The following is a 27102-nucleotide window of genomic DNA, read 5'->3' as shown; positions in this document are numbered from 1 at the left end:
AATCTATGAAAGGAAAGGACCTGGCTGGTGGCACAATGGTCACTGCTGAGAGTATTTTGAATGAGAGTGACAGGACTGCAAATAGTTATCCTGTCCACCCGTGCAGCTTCATCCTGATGACCACTGTGGTAAAGACAGAAGATAGCCTGTTCCCCTCCTGCACTGAGTGGTGGCCTGCCTGCAGACACACAAACTCCAGCCACGTCTAAGAGTCTATGACCTATGGCCGGCACCGTGGCTCAACAGGCTAATCCTCTGCCTTGTGGCGCCAGCACACCAGGTTCTAGTCCCAGTCGGGGCGCCGGATTCTGTCCCGGTTGCCCCTCTTCCAGGCCAGCTCTCTGCTGTGGCCCGGGAGTGCAGTGGAGGATGGCCCAAGTCCTTGGGCCCTGCACCCCATGGGAGACCAGGAGAAGCACCTGGCTCCTGCCATCACGCCGGCCGCAGCGGCCATTGGAGGGTGAACCAATGGCAAAAGGAAGACCTTTCTCTCTGTCTCTCTCTCTCTCTCACTGTCCACTCTGCCTGTCAAAAAAAAAAAAAAAAAAAAAAAAGAAAGAAAAGAAAAAGAGTCTATGACCTATTAAGTGTATTTCCAGACATCTTCCTTCTGGAGGTTCTAAGAATGATGCCACAAAAATCAGCACACTGCAAAGAGAGTATGGACAGATGCAAGCTGCAGACACTGCCCCCGGGGAGGAACAATGGGGAGAGCCACATCATCGAACAAGGAAAAAATCAGAGGAAGAGTTCCAGGATAAAAACCAGCTCCTAGAAGCTGTCAACAAGCAGTTGCTCCAGAAATGGACTGAAGCTCAGAGGGGGCTGAAGGACCTGACCCCAAAGGCAGAGCTGCTGGAGAAGTTTCAGGAAAATTCCTAGGCCATTTTGGAGAGGAAGAACCTCAACCCAGTTTGAGGCAATGAGATCTTGGCATCACAGCAAGAATCCAGGGCAGATCACAGAGACTCTGTGTTGTTATTAGACACGGTGCCAGATGGGCTGACGTTTTTTCTTTTAACAAAATAGCCACAAAGCAGATGGAGGAGATACAGGCCTTAAAGATAAAGCTGTAGATGAAAGAAAGAGTCTGATTTCTAGCTTATGTAATGGCCAGGTAACTGATTTTACAATAGAGCTTGAGGAAATGGCGCAGCTACTAGAAATGGAACAAAAAGCAAGTGGCCAGATGGCTCCCTCCTGGGCATTAATTCCTGGAGCCACTCAGGACACCTTTGCCATGATCTTGCAGGACTCACCAACCCCAGGATGAAGACAGTTTCTGCAGTGGGGTTAAGGACAGTTTATGCTGCATTTCGGGCAGCTCTCCTAAGCCTTACAGGTTGAGATCCACATGAGGGGGCCCTGGAAGTTTGATTGAACTCCTAGGCAACAAAGCAGCACACCAAGTGTTATCTTAACTGCTGCACCAAATGCCGGCCCCCAGGCAACTTTAAAAAGAAAAGGATGAAGTTAGAGTGCTTACCCTACTTGATTTCAATAGTTTTGTACTGTTGAAAAGATAAGCATAAAGATCAATGGAACAGTATAGAGTCCAGTAATAGACCTATACTTAGTGGGCTGATTGATTTTTTTGGCCAAAAAAAGCAAAAAAAAAAAAAATTTTCCAACAAACAATGCAGGATCAACCAAGTGTCTGTGTGGGGAGAAAAAAAAAATCAACCCTCCCTGATACCAAAAACTAGCTCAAAATAGAACATGGACCTCAGTGTGAAATCCCAAGCTACAAAAATTCAGAAAACATGGATATTCCTCCTACAGGATTGGGAGTGGTAGTTCTCAGATACAGAAAACACAGGAAACATAAGCAAAACAAGAACTTTAGGACTTTATTAAAATTGAAAAACTTGGAGCCAGCATTTGGCACAGCAGGTTAACCTGTAGCCTGCAAAGACGGTATCCCTTACATGTGCAGATTTGAGTCCCAGCTGCTCCACTTCTGATCCAGCTCCTCGCTGATGGCCTGGGAAAGCAGCAGAAGATGGCCCAAGTGTTTGGGCCCCTGCCACCCACACGGGAAGGCCAGATGGAGTTTCAGGCTCCTGGCTTCAGCCTGGCCCAGCTCCAGCCATTAGGGCCATTTGGGGAGTGAACCAGAGGATGTAAGATCTCTCTCTTTACCTCTCTCTCTAACTGTGCCTTCCAAATACATAAATAAACCTTTAAAAATTTTTGTTTAAATAAAATTTTTAAACTTTCTTTTAAAGACACCTTTAGGACTGTTACAGTAATCTGAGGTGGGAAGACTCCCTTTGTTCAAACAGGCACCAGAGACAGTGGAGGATCAAGCAGTTTATTACGCCAGCCAGCTCAGCTGGAATCATTTCTCGAGAACTGAGCAACAATACCAAGTTTCTTACAATATTTGTAGGTTCATCAGCATCATACTTTAGTTGTTACAGCATTGGTGGGTTTAAATTGCAGCCCACATGACTTAGGGCCACACTTACAGTGGCCGGTGGGCCTGGTATGTTTGTAAAAGAGATACCGGAGCAGATTTATTAGGACAGATTTATGACTGGAGTTTACAGAAGCAGAATTTAAGACTTCTTCCCTCCGTGGACAAGGTAACAGTGGGCAGCTGCTTCACTATTTAATTGTGAGCAGCCACTTTTCAAGGTCTGTGTTGGGAGGAGGGGTCTGCTTCTCTCTCTTTTTCTCTGGTTGCAGCCGTATTTCCTCTACAGGAACATTAAAATGCAAACTACAGACTGTATAAAAATACTTGCAACACTTTATTAGACACAGGGCTCACATACAGATCATGTAAAGAGTTCTTTGAGGGCCAGGGTCGTGGCGAGTGGGTAAAACTACAGCCTATGATACCAGCATTCCATATGAGTGCAGGTTTGCATCTCTGCTGCTCCATTTCTGATCCAGCTCCCTGCTAATGCGCCTGGGAAAACAGTGGAAGATGGCCCATGTGGGATGAAGCTCCTGGCTCCTGGTTTCGCTTGGTCTAGTGCTGGCTGTTGTGACCATATGGGGAGTGAACCAGTGGTTGAAAATATCTCTCTGTAATGCTTTCAAAATAAATATTTTCTTAAAAAGGAGTTTTTCTAACTCAATTATAAGGCAAACAGGTGGGTGTTTGGCTCAGTGGTAAAATGCCCACATTCTATAACAGAGTGCCTGGGTTCAAGTTCCCATTCCACTTCCAGCTTCCTGCTATTGGACACCTGGGAGGCAGCAGGCAATGGCTCCAGTACCTGGGGCACTGCCACACACATGGGAGAGCAGGATGGAGTTCCTGGCTCCTGCTTTCAACCTAGCCTAATCCCAGCTGTTGTGGGCATTTGAGAAGTGAACCAGTGTATGAAACATATCTCCCTCACTCTCTTTTTCTCTCTCTTCTCCCCTCTTCTCTGTCACTCTGCCATGCAAATAAATATAAAACAACAAAAGAAAATGGAGAACATGTTTTAAGTTACCCTGATTTGAACATTAAACTTTTTTCATTTATATTACAATAAAAGATATATGGATGGCAATAAGCACTTGAAAAAGATGTTCAATGCCATTAGTGGTAATAAAAATATAAATTAAAATTGCAATGAGGGGCAGGTGTCTGGTACAATGGTTAATCTACCACTTGGGAAGACCACATCCCATATCAGAGTGTCTTGGTTTGGGTCCTCACTCTGTTTCTGATTCCAGCTTCCTAAGAATTTGGACCCTAGGAAACTGCAGGTCATGGCTGAAGTACTTGGGAGATCTGGATTGAGAGTCGGACCCCTGGCTTCAGCCTTATCAAGCTCTGGCTATTGCAGGTATTTGGGGGAATAAACCAGCAGATGGAAGACCTGTGTATGTTTGTCTCTCCCTATGCTTTTCAAATAAAAAACAATTTTCTTGAACTGCATTTCTTAAAAAAAATCACAAGTGCTGGGGCCATGGCTCACTAGGTTAATCCTCTACCTGCGGCGCCGGCATCCCATATGGGTGCCAGATTCTGTCCCGGTTGCTCCTCTTCCAGTCCAGCTCTCTGCTGTTGCCCAGGAGGGCAGTAGAGGATGGCCCGAGTGCTTGGGCGCCTACACCCACATCAGAGACTAGGAAGAGGAACCTGGCTCCTGGCTTCAGATCAGCGTAGCTCTGGCTGTGGCGGCCATTTGGGGGGGAGGGCAACGGAAGGAAGACCTTTCTCTCTGTCTCTCACTGTCTGACTCTATCTGTCAAATAAAAAAAAAAATCACAGTAGCACATCATTCCCATTTAGAATGTCTAAAATCTAAACAAAAACCCTTTATACAAAGTGTGGTGAAGAGATAAAGCAACTGGAACTCTCACACACTGCTGGTGGCATGTGAAATGGGACCACCACTTCAGGAAATTTGGCTACGTCACAACAAGTTAGCCATGCTCTTTTCATCCCTGGTGCCTGAGAATTAACAGCCATCATGAACAACACAGTAACTATCTGCAGGAAGTTCATGGGCAACCAGCTACTTCAGAGGAAACAAATGGTCATCACGTCTTTTACCCTGGAAGGGGTAACAATACATAAGACAGAAATTTTGGGGAAACTAATCAAAATGGACAAGACCACACTAGAAGTCATTGCTGTATTTAGATTCAGAACCCATTTTGGTGGCGGCAAGACAGCTGACTTTAGTGTCTTTTACAATTCCTTGGATTATGCAAGAAAAATGAATTATGAAGAAAAATGAAAACAAGAACAAAATAAAGGAAATCAGGGGAGTGCAAAAGCCAAGGTTGCTGCTGGCAAAAAGCAGAATGGAAGATTCTGCAACAATTTAGCTGCAGTGATTGTGTGGATTTTTCAAAAGAGGATTAATTGACTGTAAAAACTTTTTTTAAAAAAGATTTTATTTATCTGAAAGGTAGAGTTACAGAGAGAGGGAGAGACAGAGAGGGGTCTTCCATCCACTGGCTTACTCCTCAAATGGCCACCACAGTCAGGGCTGGGCCAGGCCAAAGCCAGGAACCAGGAGCTTCTTCCAGGTCTCCCACGAGGGTGCAGGGGCTCAAGCACTTGGGCCACCTTCTATTGCTCCCTCAGGCACATTAGCGGGGAACTGGATCACAAGTGGAGCAGCTGGGACTGGAACGGATGCCATAAGGGTTGTCAGTACTGCAAGGGGAAGTATAACTTACCATGCAAAGACTTTTTAGGGGCTGGTGTTGTGGCATAGCAGGTAAAGCCTGCAGTGCCAGTACCCATACTGGTGCCGGTTCAGGTCCCAGCTGCTCCACTTGTGATCCACCTCCCTACTAATGTGCCCAGGGAAGCAGCGGAGGGTGACCCAAGTGCTTGGGCCCCTGCACACCCAGGTGAAGCTCCTGGCTCCAGGCTTCAGCCTGGCCCCGCCTCAGTCATTAGGGCCATTTGGGGAGTGAACCAACAGATGGAATAACTATAATTCAGCCTTTCCAAAAGAAAAAGAAACAAGGAAAGATGGAAAAGATCATGTATACAAAGAATTTACAAAGATCATAGCATTTGGCAATTAAAGTGTCACTATGTAAACTCAATAAGCTGTTATTATTATAGCAAAAAACAAAAATAGATACCCAGGGGCCAACATTGTGGCACACCAGGTTAAGCTGCAACTTGTTAACCAGCATTCCATACCGGAGTTCTGGTTGGAGTCCCCGCTGTGTCCACCTGATTCAGCTCCCTGCTAATATGGCTAGGAGGGCAGCAGCAGATGGCCCAACTACTTGAATACCTGCTGGAGTTCCTGGCTCTTGGCTTTGCCTGGCCCAGCCTTGGCTGTTGCAGCCACTGGGGAATGAATCAGTGAACCAGTAGATGGAAGATCTCTGTCTCTCCCTCTCTCTCTCTGTCATTCTGCCTTTCAAATAAATAAATATTTTAAAAAGTACATACACAAAAAGAACTAAGTTAAAAAAATGTTTAACTTGGTAATTCAGAGGATAGGATCATCAGTTTTCCTTGGGAAGTAGTTTGATATAAACCATTGTATAGAAAAACAAGATCTATGAGCACAAAATGAAAATGACTTCTATCAAAGCTTCAGTTCTCCTACATTGCAAAATAAAGGAACTAGAAAGGGTGATCAATTATGGACTGTGTCCAGCCCCAAACATTACTCAATTCATTCACTTATGTCTTTATCTTTCCTTGCATGCTCTTACACCCTAACTGCTGGTTTGGTTCCTATTTTTCTGCTTGCTTGTCTTTCTCTCTCCTCTCTTGGTTCATCTTCACCCAGGTGAGAATTTTCCCAAAGGTTTCTGTCCTATACTCTTCCCTCCCTCTGTGTATGTGTCACTGAAGTTAAGATCACCATCTTCAAACTTACTTACCTAAAAGTTTCTAAGAAAGAGTAATTTACAAGTGCCACAACGAGAAATCAAATAGGATGAAGGATGAAAAAGGTCACTGCATTTTGGCAACGAGGATGCTACCGAGTGAGTCATCCAAGTTTCTGAGTAGGGTAGCGATGCGCTTTTGGATCGGCTCTGGCTATCTTGTGAAGAATGGATCGAAGCCAGAAAATATTAGCATCTTAAAGCAGACTTTAAGGTCACGGATGTCATTATGTAACACTTGGATTTAAATGTCACCAAATTCCTAACGTTTCATCTTCGCATTTCAGGCACTTCACAGCCATTACTCCCCCATCAGGGCATCTACTGGCTCTTTACCCTCTGATGAACCTGTTCTTTCCTGCTTCTATATGCTCAGGCTATTTCCTGCCGAATAACTGCTGGCCCCATTCCCCCTGCAGAAAACTTCAGCGCCTTCTGTAATCTCTCAACGTCCCAACACCAGGCACCTTCTCGGTAGCGTTTTTAGTAGCTGTCGAGAGCCGAGATCGACGCTGACTCGTTTTTACACCTGTTTCCCAGCCCCTCCTGTGCTCCCTTCACCGTGCCTAACCCAATGTTTACCACTCACGATGCACCCTAAGAATTGGAAGGTCTCGAGCAGGGAGGGAAAGCGCCTACCAGGTGCCTGGAACATACTACCAGGCGCTACAGGAGAGTAGTTCCTTTAATGCTCACAACGGCCCTGTAGGACGTTATCCTAATCTCACAACCGAGTAAATCCAGGCTCGAACGTTTAGACCGCCAGTCGCCTGCTGGAGCGCGGCGAAGGACAGAAAGACCTTTGATCCGAGTTACAGGGAGGAGTGAGGGCCCTGACTACCATCCCTTCCGGAGAATCTTAAAACAGTGAACTCGGGAAATGGAGTTAAAGCGTTACGAACTCGCAAGCACCGAACGGCCATGCGAATCCCTTCCTGTTCGTCAGAGAACCGAGGCTTCCAACCTAAACACTGAAACGTACAGAAAGGGCCTACGACGCCCTCCCCCAGCCCCCTGGACTCCCAGGGGGAACCTTAGGCGCCGAGCGCACTCGGCCACCGTAGCGGCTCCAGCGAGCCGAGAACGTGCGGAACGAGGAAGAGGAATCTCCAGCCCACTTGGGCGCCTCTGATTGGCCGCTGGCTCAGCTTGGAACGCCGGGGCGCGCTGCGTCACGTCCGCCCGGGCCGCCATCTTGTTCCCAGGGGCAGTTGGCGGAAGAGATCGCGCTCCCTGGCCGCCGGCTTGCCTTCTGCTGGAGTTTTTCGCGGTCCGCGTCTCGCCGTGTGCCGTCGGCCCGAGGTCCGTCCGTCGGTGTCCCCGGTTGCCCTCCCTTCTCCGGCTGGGGCTCAGCGAGGCGGCCCCCTCTCCCGACGGCGTTCCATGGAGTAGGGTCCCGGACCGTTGTCCCGAAGAGAGAGATCGAGCTGGGCCCCCTCCCCCTCCCTCTCCCTCCCTCCTTCCTTCCGCCGCAACATGGCTAACAACAGCCCGGCGCTGACAGGCAACTCGCAGCCGCAGCACCAGGCGGCCGCGGCCGCGGCCCAGCAGCAGCAGCAGTGCGGCGGCGGCGGCGGCGCCACGAAGCCGGCCGTCTCGGGCAAGCAGGGCAATGTGCTGCCGCTGTGGGGCAACGAGAAGACCATGAACCTCAACCCCATGATCCTGACCAACATCCTGTCGTCGCCTTACTTCAAAGTGCAGCTCTACGAGCTCAAGACCTACCACGAGGTGGTGGACGAGATCTACTTTAAGGTACGAAGCGTCTAGGCCTTGGGCTTGGGGGTAAGTTCGGCGGGGCGGGGGGGGGGGGGGTAGGTGTGGAGGAAACGGGCGGAGGCGGCCCCCGAGACTGAGGGTGTGTGGGTCGGGGGGCGGTCGGGCGGAGGGGGCGCTGCGGGCCTGTAGTCCCTCGGAGAGGGGCTCGGACTGGGGCCGCCCTCTGCGTTTCCTTTTCAGATTTTAGGGCCCGGAGAGCCCGCCACTATTGCTCTTCCTCCTCCCCCAAGCTCCTGCCCGCCCCTAGGGAGTTGGGCAGGAAGGGTGGGGGAAGAGGCGAGAGTAACAGGAGCCTCTCCAGCTTACAGCTCTAAAATGATTCCTTTTGACGCGGATCTGCCGAGCGCCAGCGTGCTGGTGCTTCTCCCGCTCACCCCGGGCCAGGGCGTGTAGTGACTGCAGTGTTGGCCTCGTGTTGTTGGTACTCACTATCCAGTCCAGACAGGGACGTGGTCAGTGCGTGTGTGTCGGGCCGGGGTGGGCAGGGTTGAGGGTGGAGAGGTGCCAGTGCAAGAGGTGTACAGAAGGCCTGGAAATTTTCCCAGCAGGAAGTTAGGAGTGAGAGGTCGCAGCCACCTGTGCATTGGGCTTACTTAGCGTTATCTGGGCCCTGGGCTTCTGCGGCAGGGTCGGTGCTGGCTTGGCTGTGCTGGGGAGCTCACCTGGCGCCTCCTCACTGCACTCTTGTCTCAGTTCTTGTTTCGTTAGCAGGATTGACTCAGTCTTGCAGCGAGGCTCGGAGCAGCCCAGGGTCGCAGGTAGAGGTATGCACTATTAATCATGCTCAATCGCCATAAATGCATTTCCCTGGTTACGTGAACGGCTAATTAGATTTTTTTTCTGGCCATTGATTTTGGTCTCCACCAATTAGATAGGTGTTCTCCACTTCCCTGCAAATTTTGTAGTTTTAAAAATATCTTCCAGGCCTCCGAAGGTTAATTTATATTTTAAAGAATATTATTAATACCCTAAACGGTCTTTTAAGTATTTCAGCGCATCTTAATATGCAATCTGTTTGGTGTATATTGACACTGAAAAACTCGAGACAGACCACCTCAAGTATTTTCTGTCACCTGAGTACATGTGTAGAGATGTTAACAAGGATGTTACTTGTTTGGTCTCCCCACCCCCAATTAAGGGATGAGATTATTGAAAGATTTTTGAGAAATAATTTTTTCCTAGAAAACATCTTGAGGAATACAGTTCAATTTTGGGAATATATAAAGTATGCAAATATATGTGGTGTTCTCTTAGAAGAGTCTATAGTAGGTCTAACTGTAGTACTGTGAAACAGATTTTTTGTGTGTTTTGTTTTTTTAGCTTTTAAAAGGTAAGACCTTTCCAGCATGGATACATTATGGTAAATAGTATTCAACCCTTAGCTTTATTCAGTAAGCTTTGAACACTTGAAAATTGGGTTCCTGCTATTTTCAGCAAATTTTCTTTTATAACATTGGCAAACGTTAATGTAATAGAAGAGGAGTTTGTTTTCAAGTTTCAAATGTATTTTGAAGCAATCTAAGATTCTACCAGAAATCATATTTAAATTTAGTTCTAAAACTAAAGATCCAGGTTTTGTTACTAAGATGTTTGGATCAAATAATCATTAAAATATGTAAGCTTCAGATTTTCTAAGTTGAGTTTGTTTTGTATCCATTCCTTCCTTGGGCTGACCCCTAAGGAATTGAATCATCTTTTGTGTGGAAAGCTAGAGGAAGGAGCGGAGACATAAACTACTACAGGAATCATGGAGCCAGAGTGTGTGTGTGTGTGTGTGTGTGTATGTATATGTATATGTGTGTGTGTGTGTATATATATAGTGCTCAAATTCACGCTTTTTGGTCAAAAGCCCTTGAAAAGGGCTATGAAGTATTACCACAGTTTTAGAACTACATAGAGTGACAAAACAGGACATTTTTAAGTTTAAGAAAGACGGGTCTTGTTTTTCCAGAAGACCTTCTCGGGGTCCATCTGTTTTTAGAGTTAATATTTTTAAAACTATTTTTAGGTAAAGAATGGTTTTTAAAGGGAGCTCTTAACAATTATGATACTGTATCATTGATTATACCTAGTGTATATTAACGGCTATTTACACTTAGCTTTGACAGTTAATATTCCAGGCAAAAATTGGATTGGTTCAAATAGGCTGAAAATGAATTTTAGCAAGAAAGGTCTTTGTGTAAGTGTGGCCTTTGTAATTTCATCTTGAAAGAACCTGATTCTGGTGAAAAAATGTTCAAGTAAAAGGGTACATAATGTTGGTATCAGAAGTAGCTTGTTTTAGCAAGCTTTCTTCCTGGTCATTTTCCTTTGTAATTCAGATTTTTAGATCATAACATTATAAAACTGAACTATTGAGGTTTTTTTAAAACTTTCAAGTTAACACTTAAATTTCATCTCAGTACTTTTTGACTTAAAATGGAGACTTAAATCTATTTTAGAATGAGGATTTGTATTTTTTATACAATGCATAGTAAGATGCAGAGTTTGAAATGTTGTCACATATTTTTGCAGCGTGTGAGACTAAAAATTTCCTGACTTCGACATATGTAGATAATAGCTCTCTGTGAGCTAATGTAATGTGATTTCTGCTCTGTAAATCTGTTGAAGTTTGTTAAACCCTAATATCATTATTGGTACTGAAGATGACTTACATACTTAATGTGAGCAAACGTATACCTAAAGCCAGAATAGTTTTGGAAGAGCTGCTCTGTTATGGACTTGGGTTTGCTTTAATCAGAGCTGTAAAAGAGTTGAAGTATGAATGTTTGTTGTGTTCCTCTTTTCTATTTTCAGGTCACACATGTTGAACCATGGGAGAAAGGAAGCAGGAAAACAGCAGGCCAGACCGGGATGTGCGGAGGGGTAAGTAGAAGTACGTGCATTTTTCCATTTTTCTGTGACTCTTAACTTAGTCGATATTTAGAAAACTAAAGATTTATCAATTACATGGTCAAATGAAAATTTATTGGCAGATCTTAAAACCTGAAAAAGAAAATCTAACTTCAATAGGATTAGAAGAAGTGTTATTTTGTTACGCTCCAATCTTAGTTCTGGATTATGGCTTGTTATTGATACCTAACAAGTTTAATCAATTTGTATTATGTATCTGTTCATTATTTTACTACTTTTTCTTAATTCTGTTTCCCCTAAAGGTTCGAGGTGTTGGAACAGGAGGAATTGTTTCTACAGCATTTTGTCTGTTATATAAATTATTTACTTTGAAGTTAACGCGCAAGCAAGTGATGGGTCTAATAACACACACAGACTCACCATATATTAGAGCCCTTGGATTTATGTATATAAGGTAGGCATACACTTATCTACGTGTCTAATAAATAATTCATTTTAATTCACATAAGCTTGACAAGTCTTATATAATTCTAGGTATACACAGCCACCCACAGATCTATGGGACTGGTTTGAATCCTTCCTTGATGATGAAGAGGTATGTCAACAAGGGTAATAATGAGTTTTCTTGTGATTACTTTTGTATTTTTAATGTCTTTTATTGGAGGCTTAATATCTTCCATCCTTTCCTGTAGTTAAATTTAATTTCAGTGAAATACTTTTGGAATCGCTATCCTTTACTAAGACTTGGTGATTTTTATAGATCTTAGGTTAAATTAAGTTTTCTTTTCTTATGTTTAAATTGTTCATATGTATTCTGATAACCATTGAAAGTTTTCTCTTCCTAATTATGTTCTGTATGTTATTAATCCTGACTGGTACTGCTGATAGTGGCTTTTGAAGGTGAGGCATTTTCAAGATTGAGGTAAAGAGACAAGCACACAAAACGCTAGGTATCGCCTTTTTTTTCCCATCTGCAACTCTTCAGTTCTCACTGTGTCCTCTAATATCTGTATTCCTGCCTGCAGAGATACAGAACTGCAGATCTGAGTGTGACTTAAGTATGCTGAGTAGTAGATGACTCGTTTTAATTCTACCTTTCTGACCCCTCATACTACACATATTTTTGAAACCTTTTTCTTTAAATCAGAAATTTAGATTTTTAAAAATTCTAAGTGTAGTTTGCCATCCTGAGCCTGTTACATGTGTTCAGAAAAGAAAAAAATTACTTCAGAAAACTTTACTGGGTCAGATTTAAATACTGTTTGCATTCACTTGCTTTATTTAGTCAAGTCCGGGATCTTAAAATGTACTCTATCACAAGCTATATTGTCCATATATCAGTTCCCATCATTACTTTATATTTTAAGGTTAATAAAGCAGACTTTGAGTGCCGTGTTTTAGTGTCCTATTAACAAAGTTTAGTCAAAGGATTTGTTGAATGAAAGGATGTTTTTAATAGAAATATGTTGTGTTATTACACACATTTTAAAAAATTCATTTAGCAGTGGAAAATTTTAATTTTTCTTGGACTCTTTTGAGTCTGTCTACAAGAAGTGTTTTAGGTGATAATCAAAAACTTAAAAGTTTTTTCTCTACAGATGAGTTTTTTTTAAATACCAAATCACTTCTCCCTTCTCTTTTTAAAAAGTGGTATCCCCCTTCATAATTGTTTTATTAGGTTTGTTTCTGAATGATTCTATTTAATCTGTTTTTATTGTGTTTACAAACCTGAGGTCCTTTATAAGCTAACTTATTGTTTTCTTCCTTAGATATCTGCAGCGATTATATTTGGAAATACTGTATATCTGAACACTTAAATGTGTGTGAGTGCAAGCAGTTTTACCTTTAGCTCTTGTTTTCCTGTTTAGATAACAAATCTCACTTTCCTTGTGTGCTTGCACTGTAGGTTTGGGACTGACAATAGCTGACTAACATGTCCTGAGCTGTGAGAGGGCATAGCAAGAAGGCCTTCATGCGGTAATGACCCTTTTCAGAGACAATGGTCATCATGGATTATGCGTTTCCAATTCTTTGTTCATTTATTTATTTTCTACATAACTCTAAATTAGAAACCTCACTGCTTCATGGCAGTTGGTTTGCTATTGCTTCCAGTTTTATCAGGGCTTCATTTTATATTGCAGCTGTTAACAGATATCCTTTAGACAGGAAACTGTCTACAATCGTTCATATGTAGCTAGGTTATGGTGCTAGGTATGATGTGTGCAAATATGTCCACAAATGCATACTTAATGTTGTGGAATGTAAATTAAGTCAGTTGTTCCACGTAGTTAGTAATATAAGGGGCTTTTTCATATTGTTAACTGAGTGAGATCAGATCCCTTTATGGCCGTGAGGCTACAGGGTTTGCTCTCACCTGCATGCACACACTAAGCCCAAATATTTCTCTGTATCATTCATTATCAGAATAGGATACAAAAGTTTGAATTCTGTTAGAATATTTTTGTACTTGAGATTCCAAAGATGGTAATGTTTTTATAGTATTCATATAGATGCCAAAATACTTTGTTTTGACGGCTAGGGTATCTTTTGTGTTTCCTAGGACCTAGATGTGAAGGCTGGTGGAGGCTGTGTAATGACCATTGGAGAAATGCTGCGATCTTTTCTTACAAAACTGGAGTGGTTTTCTACCTTGTTTCCAAGAATTCCAGTTCCCGTTCAGAAGAATATTGATCAACAGATTAAAACTCGACCTAGAAAAATCAAGAAAGATGGGAAGGAAGGGACTGAGGAAATAGACAGACATGTTGAACGCAGACGTTCAAGGTAATGTAACTCTTGAATTATTTCTGTGTATTTTTTTTTTTTAAGATTCATTTTTACTTGAAAGTCAGAGTTCCACAGAGAAGGAGAGAGAGAGAGAGAAGTTTTCCATCTGCTGGTTCACTCCGCAATTGGCTGCAATGGCCGGAGCTGTGCCGATCCAAAGCCAGGAGCCAGGAGCTTCTTCCACATGGGTGCAGGGGCCCAAAGACTTGGGCCATCTTCTCCTGCTTTCCCAGGCCATAGCAAAGAGCTGGATCAGAAATGGAGTAGCTGGGACTTGAACCAGTGTTCATATGGGATGCCGACACTGCAGGCAACGGCTTTCCCCGCTACACCACAGAGCCAGTCCCATTCTCATGTGTATTTTTTAAATACGCTTTGCACAAAGTTAATGGTTACTGGAAATTGATGGCAAGTTTTTAAGAAATACTATTTATACTATTGATTTTATTTGTCAGTTTTACCCTCTTAAAGGATCATTTTCTTTCATGGTATTGTCTACAGAACTACATGTCTGTAAATAATGAGAAGTTACAATTTTTGCTTTTAATAATTCTTGACATGTATGTAAGCTGGAGACCTGAGGAATGCTGATAAGTTTTACAATGAGATTTTTATTTTAAGCTTTATTCATTGAAGTTTTCCTTTTCCCTTCCACTTTTTCAGGTCTCCAAGGAGATCGCTGAGTCCACGGAGGTCCCCAAGAAGATCAAGAAGTAGAAGTCATCATCGAGAGGGCCACGGGTCTTCTAGTTTTGATAGAGAATTAGAGAGAGAGAAAGAACGGCAACGACTAGAGCGTGAAGCCAAAGAAAGGGAGAAAGAAAGGCGAAGATCCCGAAGTATCGATCGGGGGTTGGAACGCAGGCGTAGCAGGAGTAGAGAAAGGCATAGAAGTCGCAGTCGAAGTCGTGATAGGAAAGGGGACAGAAGGGACAGGGATCGGGAAAGAGAGAAAGAAAATGAGAGAGGTAGAAGACGAGATCGAGACTATGATAAGGAAAGAGGGACTGACCGAGAAAAGGAAAGGGAACGGTCAAGAGAACGGTCCAAGGAACAGAGAAGTAGGAGTGAGGTAGAAGAGAAGAAACATAAAGAAGACAAAGATGACAGGCGGCATAGAGATGACAAAAAAGATTCCAAGAAAGAGAAAAAACACAGCAGAAGTAGAAGCAGGGAAAGGAAGCACAGAAGTAGGAGTAGAAGTAGAAATGCAGGGAAACGAAGTAGAAGCAGGAGCAAAGAAAAATCAAGTAAACATAAAAATGAAAGTAAAGAAAAATCAAATAAACGAAGTAGAAGTGGCAGTCAAGGAAGAACTGACAGTGTTGAAAAATCAAAGAAACGGGAACATAGTCCCAGCAAAGAAAAATCTAGAAAGCGTAGCAGAAGCAAAGAACGTTCCCACAAACGAGATCACGGTGATAGTAAGGACCAGTCAGACAAACACGATCGTGGAAGGAGCCAAAGTATAGAACGAGAGAGCCAAGAAAAACAACATAAAAACAAAGATGAGACTGTGTGAAAATTTTTTTGTAAAAGTGGATCACATTGAATCCTATAAATGTTTGATTAAACCTTTTTTTTTCCTCCCCAAGTTGAGATTGTGCAGTAGTTACACACTCTTCAAGCTCCCTGTAGGCTGCATTTTCATTTCCTCTTTTGTGTAGGGAAGTGCCTTTGTAATCCCATTTATTGCATTGTTGTTTTCACCCAGTTGTTCAGTTTGATACATGATGCACAGATTGTTCTTGCATTTTTGTTTGTTTTAAAAATGTACAGTCTGTACATATGTCCTGAAAATGTTTTAATTCCGTTGGCATGGTTGCCACGTTGGTTAAATTTGTATAAGGCAATAAACTGCCACTAATTCTATTTTTGTTTTGTAGGTGTGGGATTATGGTTTGTGTACTGAAGTTTAGCATGGCTGTGCTTTTCGTAATAGAATGCTAAAGACTTTGAAAAACGGAAATCTTGGATGTCTATTATAGGAGAATTATGTGCTTTCAGTGTACTTGAAAGCAGCAGTTGTAGGATTAACATTCTTGTCCACTGTATATTATCTTGGGAGGCTCTTGTTAATATGTTATACCTAATATTCTCCACAGTTACCTTAGAGAGAATTTATGAGAAGTTAGTTTCTGATGCAGAGGTTTAAATTAGGCTGTGATTTGATCAAAAGTCCTTTTAGCATTCTACCTCAAAGGGACACTGTTAGTATGCCTAAAATTTATTCACTTAGTTTTCCTTTTTTATTTGAAGAAATACATGACATGTAATCTTTTTTTCCTTGAATTCTTTCTCAGATTTTTAAAGTACTATATTAAAGAAAAAAATTAATGTCTAAAGCCTAGCATTCTTGCAGCTTCCCGATACTAACGTGATTGGGAGAGGGTGGGACAAGTGAACAGATTCAAGCCTCAAGCTTCCAGAGCATTTTTTTAAATGGAAAACACTTAAATTATGAAACAGCTTGATATAGTGTCCTTTTTTAAAATTTTAAACTTTTTTTATTAATTATGGAGATTGCTGTTTGAGTTTTTAAAAACTTAATCTAGAACAGAGGAGTATTAAAAGTAATGCTGCACTGCATTATTTAAGACTATCAGCAAATTATTTGACAGATTGTTCTTATGACTTGTATTCTGATTATAGAGACCCATCATGAGTGTGGAATAAATACTGGATTAAATCCTTTATCCTGGGTGTTGACTTTTCCCCCATTTGTTTACATTTTTAAAACGTGTTTTTATTGTGGAAGATGATAAAGTGTCAGTAGAGTAGCACTTTATGTAGAGGGATAACCTAGCACCCTAGACAACAGAAGAATTTTAAAGGTGGTCAGCTCTCCATAGGATCCTATTGGTGGTTCTGTCAGTGGACATCGTTATATGTCACTGTAGGGAGGGAGTGGTTAATTTGTTCTGCATCAGAGGTGCTTCCTGGAGTAATTTAACTTGGAGTGTACTTTAGTATTTAAAATTTGGGCTTGGGAGAAATTTTGTGGTTTATCCAATTTTTGAAATGTAGGAAGAAAGTGGGTTTCACGAGTGCTGGGGCTAATAGGGAGTGTGTGTGACAGTGCAGTGATGTCTGTGATGCACAGATTGACTCTTGCTTTGTCTCTGGTTGCTTTGGCCAGCTGATGGCAGGCGGAAGCCTGAAGCAGAGCAAATGCGACCATTTGCAGGAGTTCTCCAGATGGGGACTTAACATTTGTACCTAACCCTGTTTCAGAAAAATGCCATTAAACACAGGAATTCCTCTGTAGAAATCCTGTGCTGTCTTAAGAGTAGATGTCAGTCTTAAATTGAACACCAAATGAATTATCACAGACACCTAAAAGTTAGAAAAACCTATTTTTGAGTGATAAAGAGAATTTTGACAAATTTATTTTTATCTTATTGGAATTAAGGTGCTAATCCCTTGGATGTAATTCCACTTGAAATGTTAGTTCAGTGGTGTATAAGATGTATTTTAGAGAAATTATTTCAAATAGAGTTGAAAGTACTATTTAAAAGCTGCGTTTAACTGATTTTTAATTTACATTTGCTTATGAGGAACGTTTTAGTAGGCGTGAGAACATGTGAATAATACTAGTTAGTGCCAGACACATGGTGATTTTTATTTGGAGTGTGGCTTCCTGAAAGACTGGGAAGATGGGTGGCAGTGAAAGATCACTCAGGGTTATTTTTTCCAACATGAAGAACACTTGAAAAGCTTTTCGTAAAAATGTAACTGGCAGCCTCCACCTGGTTTTTGTACCTAATTTACTGAAATGATTTCACCTTTCCATGTATTGATAAGCCTTTGCACCTGTTTTTTAATGTCTAATTTCCAATTCTATACATGGGCTAGTGTGTGAGTTTTAAGATTTTAATATAAAATGTCCATTTGAATGCTGCTTGATTTGCCTTGGTTCCTTAGTACCCCTGAAACAGTGCTTAAACCTTTGAGTTCTGGGCCCCTTTTTAGGAATCTGATGAAAGCTACAAATTCTCTCGGGGAAAAAAAAATTGCAGAATGTGTGTACCATTTCAAAGGAGGCCCAAAACTTCCCAGGGCCTTTGCCGTGTTTATTCAGGATTCCGAAAGGCTGTGGTCAGGTATGCAGTATTTGGGAGTGAATAGTATATAAACAAGAAACAGGCTCCTGAGAGCTGCCCAAAGGCAGTAGGTGTTTATTTCCTGAAAGAGGACTACCGAATTTCCTACTCCAATAGGAGTTGTCCTCTGGGAACATGATTTCTGATTGGAATAGAGGTGAGATTGCAGTGCTGTTAGTAATAAGCTGATACCATTGTGTCCTCAAACACTGACCAGCTGACTAGTTCTCCCTATGGTGCTGGCCACCTGAAGAGCGTTCGTTTGATTGATCTTGTAAATGCTGAATTCAGCCTGGAATGAATGACTCAATTATGGGACCTTGAAGCTCATTTAATGGGGGAAGGAGATGCTTACTGATAGTCTGCCTCGACCAGCAAGAAGTGCAAGTAACTGAAATGACCTCATGATGGGGTCATGTATTAGTATTTGTTACAGTAGAAAACAGGACATGATGAATATATTTCATTGAGAATGTTAGCATTGTAGCTACCTTAAAATCCATTATTCCATTTCTCCCTGATAAGAAATGTAATCAAGAGTTGCTGGTGTGAGTCCTGGCCGTCCATTTCCAATCTAGCTTTGTGCTGATGTACCTCGGAAGGCAGCAGCAGGTGACTGAATACTCAGGCCCCTGCCATCCATGTCGGGGACTGAGAGTTCCTGGCTCCTAGCTACAGACCTGGTTGTGGGAGCATCTGAGGAGTGAACCAGCAGATGGAAGATCTGTCTTTCTGCCTTTCAAATAAATACCTTATTTTTCATTATCCAGTACTATTTTACTCTGCTAAAAACGTTTCTCTGGCCTTGTTGGAGATGGACCTCAAGCAGCACTGAGAATGGACAACAGTGACCACCTGAAACAAGACAGTTGGAAGTGGGAAATGGAGGAACACTGAGACTGTTAGTTTCCTAAAGGGCTTTGAAAGCAACAGTGAAAGAAAAAAACTTTCTTAATCCCAGAACTCTGGAAATAGACATTCACAAAGTTATTTATGCAAGTCAAAACATGTGCAAACTACCAGAAATACGTTAAAAGGGGGTGGGGGTGGGGGGTTTTCAGAAAATAGAGGTTTCGTAAAACATTTCTGACTTTAATTGCACATAAAAAGAGCTCTTAAATTCAACTAGAATAAACGTCCTCCCCCACCATGGTGGTCCTGACCATAATTCTGTCCTGTTTTACCATCAACCAGACTCCCGAATACATCATGGACATTGTCTACTAGGGCCGAAATCTTAATGAAATGTCATTTGCTTGGCAAATGCAAGAGAAGTCCCTGACCCTCCATTCCCTTTTAGAATTTTTGAGCTCAGCAATGTTTTGAAAACTCAATAGTACCAGCAGGAAAATTTCTGAATGCTGAACTTCAACCAGCTAAAACTGGTTCAGTGAGGTGCCCCCCCCTGCTCCCCCGCCCTGAACAGTAACTCAAACCTAGGCACTCAGAGAGGATACATGCATCCCATGCAGCAGCTCAACTACTGCACCCAGTGTTGCCTCTTAGCCCTTTTTCCTTCTAGACTCTTGCCTTTATCGTTTTTTAGTCATTCTTCTTGGTCTTTGAATTATCGACTGGTCCTAATTTTCCTAGCTAGCCTGTTCATAGCCTGTTTGAACTCTGGTCTTGTAGTTGGTTTCCTTCTGGGTTATTTTGGTTCCATACCTCTCAGTACCTCAATTCATGAGCATTTATTGCTTTGCAGAATCTTACTCCTGAATTTCAGACAGCTGGCAAATTTAGTAATCAAAGCTTTAAATTCAAGCTACAAAAACAACTGCTTTATTTGCATTGTTACAGTGGATCTGTTCAGCAGTAACACTCATTACCTGTTTTGACAACAACCAAGAAGTTGGCATTAACCAAAAATAGTTGGTAACATAATCCTGTTCCCTAATTGATTTAAGATCATTGTATTTCCAAACCATTGTTTCTTTAAAGTACATGTTATCAGATTATACTATCTGCTGTCCCTCAATTCATATCATTCACAGACCTTTAAAGATACTCAACTTTTTAAATTATTAAATTATTTAATTAATAATTTATTAAATTATTATTAAACAACATTGATTTATTAATTTAATTAATTGAATATTAATTTAATGATAATTGAATTATTATTAAATAATTTTTTAAATTATTTAAATTATTAAAATAATTTTAAAATCCAGGATAAAGCTCCCATACACTGGTTTACTCCCCAAATTCCTGAGACTGCCAATCACTTGAGCCACCCTTACTGACTCCCAGTTTCCATCCACAGAAATCTGTAGTCAGGAGCCAGAGCTAGGTATCAAACCCAGGTACTCAGATGTGAGACACGGACATCCTTACTGGCATCTTAAGCACTGGACAAAACATTATATCCATCCTTTAGTATTAGAGAGGTCTTCCATCTGCTAATTCACTCCCCAGATTGCCACAAGAGCCAGAGCTGTGCCGGTCCGAAGCCAGGAACCAGGAGCTACTGCCGGGTCTCCCACACAGGTGTAGAGGCCCAAGCACTTGGGCCATCTTCTACAGCTTTCCCAGGCCATCGTGGAGAGCTGGTTCAGAAGAGTAGTAGCCAGGGCACTAACTTGCATCCATGTGGGATGCCAATGCCACAGGTGGAGGCTTTGCCCATTATACCACAGTGCTGGCTCCCTCCAATTTCTTTTTTTTCTTTTTTTTTTTTTTTGACAGGCAGAGTTAGTGAGAGAGAGAAAGGTCTTCCTTCCGTTGGTTCACCCTCCAAATGGCTGCTGCAGCTGGCGCGCTGCGCTGATCCCAAGGCAGGAGCCAGGTGCTTTCTCCTGGTCTCCCATGCGGGTGCAGGGCCCAAGCACTTGGGCCATCCTCCACTGCCTTCCTGGGCCACAGCAGAGAGCTGGACTGGAAGAGGAGCAACCGGGACAGAACTGGCCCCCAACCGGGACTAGAACCCAGGTGCCGGCGCCACTGCAGACGGAGGATTAGCCTATTGAACCATGGCGCCGGCCCTCCAATTTCTTTTTAAAGATTTATTTATTTGAAAGGCAGAGTTACAGAGGGACCAAGCTTCCAGCTGCTGGTTCACTCCCCAAATGGTCACAACACCTAGGGCTGAGCCAGGCCAAAGGCAGGAGCCAGCAACTCCATCCAAGATCCTCATGTGGATGGCTTTCCCAGGCGCATTTGCAGGGAGGTGGATCGGAAGTAGAGCAGCCTGGAACTGGAGTTGGCACTCTACTATGGGATGCCAGCCATTGCCAGCATCAGCTTAACCCGAGGCACCAAACACCAGCCCCGAGAGCTCCAATTTCTTGTCCTCCTGACCTCTAATGGTACCTTCTTCCACCTGATCTCAGTTGCCACGTTCAGTGATCACAGAGAACTGACCTTATTGTTAACTGAAACTTGGAGAAGACATTGTCTCAAAAAAAAAAAAAGTTTCCAATTTAAACTTCCCATTCTCAAATCATCAGTCCCTACATTTCCCCCGACTCCCTCTAATGCCCTCACCTCCAGGAACTCCAGTGTGTCGCCCCTGCCAGTTCACTTTCCACTGAGCCCTCCTAGCCTCCAATGCAGCGAAGCATTGCCAGCCTCCCTCCCTCCTTACCTGGCTTGGTTTCCACTGGCCAAGCAGTGGAGTTGTAAATCTCTCCGGAAAACATCATCAACTCTCTTGCTGCCTGTAACCTATTTGTTTAGTAATACCCCCAACCCAAGTCAAACACACATCTTGGTTTACTCAAGTGACTGAACATCACTGCAGAAAATAAAATTGTGCTGACTGGGTTCTCTAATAAAATTATATTTTCATTTCATTTCCCACAAACTTTTTAAATGTTTATTTATTTTTTAATGTGGAAAACAGAGAGAGACAGAGATATTCCACTTGCTGGGAGACTCCCCAAATGCCTATAATGGCCAGGGCCGGGGCCAGGCAGCAAGAAGCAGCCAGGAACTCAACCCAGGTCTCCCATGAGGATGGTAGGGACCCAAATACTTGAGTTATTGCCTGTTGCCTCCCAGGACATACACAAAGAGGAAGTTGGAATTGGAAACAGAGTCGACTCGAACCCAAGGACTCTGAAAAGGTACCTCAAGCATTGTCTTAACCACCGTGTCCGATGCCCACTCCCTGACTGGTGTCTCTTTAAAGCCATGACCATGATCCTCAGTAGTGACCTGTTGAAGGTCCAGCAAAGCTACCTGTGGAGAGACTACAATCTGAGTATGGCCTTCCGTCCTTCAGGACACAGTGTGAACCCTAAGTCAACGAGCCACTTAAGGGATCTGTGCGTCCAGCCTCCGGAGCGCTGGGCTTGTGTGAACTACATAGTGACTGCTTGCTTACATCTCGCACCGTAGGAGCCTCTCTCGTGCACACTCACACGGTCCTGCTGGATGCCACACTGCAGCATCCAGCTCTCCTCCCCAGAGTTGTCCTGAATTCAGGCTAGGAGCACTGGCATTCCTTCATCCAGCAGTCCTGGAATGTGGCGACCCTGGGGGAGAGGGGGAGGTGACTTTGAGCTATCCTCAGTCAAGTCTGAGAGGCACCAGCATTCCCTGCAGCTAGGAGCATGGGTCCTCGCGTGGTTGAACCCAAGCCCTCTCCCCGCTCAGCATCCTCGTCCTTTCCTCCTCCTGACAAGTTCTTTTCCAGGACTTCCAAAGGAATCCCTTCCTCACTCCCTGATGCCAGTGCTTAAGCATGTGGTTACCAGAGACATCAACCCTGACTGCTGTCTGTAAACCAGCCCGCTCTGTCCCTCGATATTCTCTCCTCAATTCTGCTTCATAGCATTGAGCGGCCTGTGCCATGCTGTGTTTTGTGACTGTAGCTGCTGGTTTTCTGGTCTCCTCTACCAGAGTACATGCTCCATGGATGCAGGACTCTGGTTGATGCTGTGTCCCCTGGGTTCAGAATAATTTCTAGTATTTAGTAGAAACTCAGTATATGTTTGTTGAATACACAAACCAAAATGCCTTGAAGTCATGGCAGTCAGGTCATGGAAGGCAGAGCGACTTGAACTTTAGAGTTAGACTGATTTTTTTTGAAGATTTATTTATTTATTTGAAAGTTAGAGTTACACAGAGAGAGAAGGAGAGACAGAGAGAGAGAGAGGTCTTCCATCAACTGGTTCACTCCCCGAAGTGGCCGCAATGACTGGAGCTGTGCCGATCCAAACCCAGGAGCCAGGAGCTCCTTCCGGGTCTCCCACATGGGTCTAGTGGCCCACGGATTTGGGCCAATTTCCACAGCTTTCCCAGGTACATTAGCAGAGAACTGGATTGGAAGAGGAGCAGCCAGGACTCAACAGGTGCTCATATGGGATGCTGGCACTGCAAACTGCGGCTTTACCCACTACACAACAGCACCAGCCCCTAGACTGATTCTTTAAAACAGCCTTATTTAGATTTAACTGACATACAATAAATTGCTTGTATTTAAGGCGTAAACTCAGTATGTTTTGTCATGTGTATAAACTAATGAAACAATCACCACATTTATAATGAACATGACCTTCATCCTCAAGTGTTTCCTCTTGCAATTTTATAATCCTTCTTTCCTGCACACAATCACTGATTTGCTTTCTGTTTTTAGAGTAGTTTGCATTTTGTAGAGTTTTATACAGTTGAATATAACCATTTGTATCTATTAAAAGTCTGACTTCATTTAGCATAATTATTCTGAGAATCATCCATGTTACTGTGTGCATAATGGTTCATTCTTTTCCTTTTCCCACGAAGCATTACATTTGTTTATCATTAACCTTGGTTGATGGACATAGGTTTGCTTTCAGTTTGGGGCTTTGTAAAAACAACGCTACCATGAATATTCATGTGTGATCTCACATGGAGGTAGTTTTCACTCATCTTGAGTACATTCCTAGGCATGAAATGATTGGGTTATAAAACAGGTATGCATTTAACTTCTCAAGAAACAACCAAATTGTTTTCCAAGGTGCTTGTGCCATTTTTCATTTCCAACAGGTATAAACATTCCAGTTGTTCCACATCCTTGCCAACACTTGGTATAGTCTTTTCTAATGTTTTTGTTTTTGTTTTTTGACAGGCAGAGTGGACAGTGAGAGAGAGAGAGTGACAGAGAGAAAGGTCTTCCTTTTTGCCGTTGGTTCACCCTCCAATGGCCGCTGCGGCCGGTGTGCTGCAGCCGGCGCACCGCGCTGATCCAAAGCCAGGAACCAGGTGCTTCTCCTGGTCTCCCATGCGGGTACAGGGCCCAAGCACTTGGGCCATCCTCCACTGCACTCCCTGGCCACAGCAGAGAGCTGGCCTTGAAGAGGGGCAACCGGGACAGAATCTGGCGCCCCAACTGGGGCTAGAACCCGGTGTGCCTGCGCCACTAGGCAGAGGATTAGCCTAGTGAGCCACAGCTCCGGCCTCATTGTGGTTTTAACTTGCATTCTTCTGATGACTAGTGATGTCCAGGATTGTTTCATGTACTTATTTTCCATGTGAATATCTACTTTTGTAAAAGATTTGTTCACATATTTTTCTCATTTTTAATTGAGTTTTATTCTTACTGGATTTTGAGGGGGAAAATGCACACACTCTGAATGCAAATCCTGTATTGGATAAATGATTTGCAATATTTCCCCCATCTGGGGATTGTCTTTTCATTCCCTTAATAGTGCAGGAGTTCTTCATTTTGATGAAATCAAATTTAAGAAATTTTTTTTTACTTATTGTATTTATTTGAAATTCAGAGTGATAGGGAGAGAGAGAATCAGTCAGAGATCTCCCTGGCACTGGTTTACTCTTTAAATAGCTGCAATAAGCTCTGAGAGCCAGGTGGATGGCAAGAGCCCAATTACTTGAGCCACCACGACTGCCTCTCAGGGTCTGTAATAGCAGAAAACTACACTCAAGCTGAACTGGTTACCAAACCCAGATTCTCTGTTGTGGGACATGGTTAAATGCCCACACCTATCAATTTTTAAAAATGGATCATGATCACAAAGATTTTCTCCCTTTTCTTCTAGATGCTTAATCATTGTAGGCATTACATTTAGGTCTAATTTTTAATTTTTTTAAGAGTATTTATTTATTTACTTATTTATTTGAAAGGCAGAGCAACAGAGACACAGGGCAGCAGAGAAAGAGATCTTCCATCCTCTGATTCACTCCCCAAAGACAGGAGCCAGGAATTCCATCCTGGTCTCATATATGGTGGCAGGGGCCCAAACATTTGGGCCATCTTCTGCTGGCTTTCCAGGTGCATTATCAGGGAGCTGGATTGGAAGCAGAGCAGCCAGAATTCGAACCACTACTGATCTGGGGTGCTGGCATTGCTGGTGGCGGCTCAACCTATTGTGCCACAGGGCCAACCCTTAGGTCTAACTATTTTTAATATGATGTGAGATATGACTCAAAGATCATATTGTTTGCATGTGCTATCGTTCTATCACTTGTTGAAATTCTGTCCTTTCTCATTTGGGTTGCCTTTGCACCCTTGTTAAATATCAATTGTCCATACATATTTGAGTCTAATTCTGGACTCTGTCCCATTGACCAATTATTTGTCTTGATGCTAAAACTACCTTGTCTTAATTACTGTAGTTTTAAATAACTCTTGAAATCAATCCAGTTCCTTTCCCTGTATTTTGAAACAGAGGTAAGACAAGCTTTAATCCTAACTCAACCATTTAATTCTTGTGTGATTTCAGACAAATCAGTTAATTATGTGTACTACTCATTTACATACTTGTTTTTTGTTAGAATTCAATATTACAGTGCTTCGGTTAAATGCTCATCACTATTAAGAGCCTGAACCAGCAAGATGGCTCTGGAAATAAAAAGTACCGGGACTGCAGTTGTTACTGGGGATGGATAACTACAACGTGCTCAGCAAGGACCTCCCATTGTTTTTCCCAAGGCAGCGGCATGCTCTGCCCCTTTGTTGTCCATACTGAAGCTTTGTGACAAATGGCTCCTGACAGCACTACTGGCCACTTTGTGCTGAAACATGGACAGTTGGAAAAGCAACCAAGAAAGGTGAAAAGCTAACAATAAAACTGGTCAGGATTCCTGAGTTTAAACCTGATCATTCCACCATGTCGACAATATGTGGAAAGAGTGTTCTACCCACCACCTTGAATCCAAGGTTACGATAGCTTTCTAGACACCTTGGCATGGCTTGCTCCAACTCTCCTCTTTTTGTTCAGTCTTTGCAGTACCTGTCCCTGCCGGTCTCCGGGTGCCCCTCGTTACAGGTCAGCTCCACACCAAGGGGAGGAGCTACTTGCCAGGGTCTGTCCCCAACATCACGGTCCCACAGCCCAGTGGCCAGCAGCACTGCCCTCCTGGGAACCAGAGAAGATCCTGATCACTGTGTTTTGTGCCGTGTGAGTGCCATATCCAAAAAGATGACTGGTGGACCCCAGAAATGGATATATTTGATTGGCTTCAGTCTTATCTGTCTTAAAATGGTGAGTTAATCATTCCAGCTACCTGTGACTATTTAGAGGAAAAAAGAAACATTCATTACCTTTCACTTTTGGGGGGTTTGGGGGTATCTTGGGATGAGATAGAAATCAAAATAGTTTGGGATCATGGTAAGCTTGTAGATGTTTGTGCGTTTGAAATTTAATGCGCTATACTAGAGAGAGAAAACAAGATTTTCATTATATTTTAAGAAAAAAAGATTCCTGAAAAATCTGTCAGCAGCTTCTGACTTAGTTCAAAAGGCAGATTCAAAGGAAAAAATGAAATAGTAATGTGATCTGCCTCCAGCCTCCAAGTTCTATTTCGGGTGCTTCGTGGTAGATCTGAGCGTTGAGAAATGATTTGTGCAGCTGCATTCTCATGTGGGCTGAAAGACTGCTCACATTGTGTACAAAGTGTTAGGATTAATTTATTACTGCTCTCATTTATGTTTTGCATTTGCCCAAATGGTGTTTTTCTTTATGGTTCTAATTTTTTTTAAACTTTCTTTTTCAGGTCACTTCGGCAAAAACAGGTAAAATTTTAAATTTTCAGATGCGCAATATTTGAGTTGCTATTGTTAATTCATGGGGCTACCCTGAGATAGAAAGGCTATAGAAAGGGGGGCGGGAGGGGCGTGGGGGGGGAGGGGTACTTTGTCTGAACACTCACACTGGGTGCTGACCGCTGTACCAAGTGCTGGGAAGATGATAACTGGTAAGATAAATAAATAGATCAAACTTAGAAATCCGCGCAGTGTCGACCCATTGAGTCTTCCTGCCATGTAGATTCATATAGCCGTGCATTTACCCAGAACACACCGCTAGCTGTAGTA

At 43.0% G+C, this 27102-nt stretch overlaps 2 protein-coding genes and 1 pseudogene across 5 annotated transcripts in view; all 3 read left to right on the top strand.

Annotated features, from left to right (window-relative positions):
* Nucleotides 1–35: 35 nt before the first annotated feature.
* On the top strand, nt 36–7381 carry LOC100343575 (small kinetochore-associated protein pseudogene; annotated as a pseudogene).
* A 121-nt stretch (nt 7382–7502) lies between these two features.
* Nucleotides 7503–17641, top strand: PRPF38B (pre-mRNA processing factor 38B). The gene is made up of 6 exons (XM_051856211.2): nt 7503–8076; nt 10897–10965; nt 11256–11407; nt 11488–11548; nt 13514–13737; nt 14404–17641. Exons 1-6 carry the CDS (start codon nt 7798–7800, stop codon nt 15260–15262), a joined length of 1644 nt encoding a protein of 547 aa, XP_051712171.1. The 5' UTR covers nt 7503–7797; the 3' UTR covers nt 15263–17641.
* Nucleotides 17642–25883: 8242 nt separating this feature from the next.
* Nucleotides 25884–27102, top strand: part of FNDC7 (fibronectin type III domain containing 7) — a 33362-nt gene continuing 32143 nt past the window's right edge. For 2 of the 4 annotated variants that reach the window (XM_070077938.1, XM_051856210.2), the window contains exons 1-2: nt 25884–26272; nt 26784–26802. In XM_070077938.1, coding sequence (XP_069934039.1) covers nt 25976–26272; nt 26784–26802 — 316 coding nt within the window. In that variant the 5' untranslated portion in view covers nt 25884–25975. Of the gene's footprint in view, nt 26297–26593; nt 26686–26783; nt 26803–27102 lie in introns of those variants that run through there. The other 2 variants (XM_070077937.1, XM_070077939.1) reach the window with 2 other exon arrangements.

This window comes from Oryctolagus cuniculus, chromosome 7 (genome assembly GCF_964237555.1).
Source record: "Oryctolagus cuniculus chromosome 7, mOryCun1.1, whole genome shotgun sequence".
NCBI lineage: Eukaryota > Metazoa > Chordata > Mammalia > Lagomorpha > Leporidae > Oryctolagus > Oryctolagus cuniculus.
Note: the sequence above shows the minus strand (reverse complement) of the source record. Positions and strands in the feature narration are given on the sequence as shown.

What these genes read in the sequence shown, in the direction of transcription:
- PRPF38B (XM_051856211.2), top strand. Translation starts at nt 7,798, where the DNA reads ATGGCTAACAACAGCCCGGCGCTGACAGGCAACTCGCAGCCGCAGCAC. An exon ending in CCTTCCTTGATGATGAAGAG is followed by an intron (nt 11,549 to 13,513) that starts GTATGTCAACAA and finishes TGTGTTTCCTAG; the next exon opens with GACCTAGATGTGAAGGCTGG. An exon ending in GTTGAACGCAGACGTTCAAG is followed by an intron (nt 13,738 to 14,403) that starts GTAATGTAACTC and finishes CCACTTTTTCAG; the next exon opens with GTCTCCAAGGAGATCGCTGA.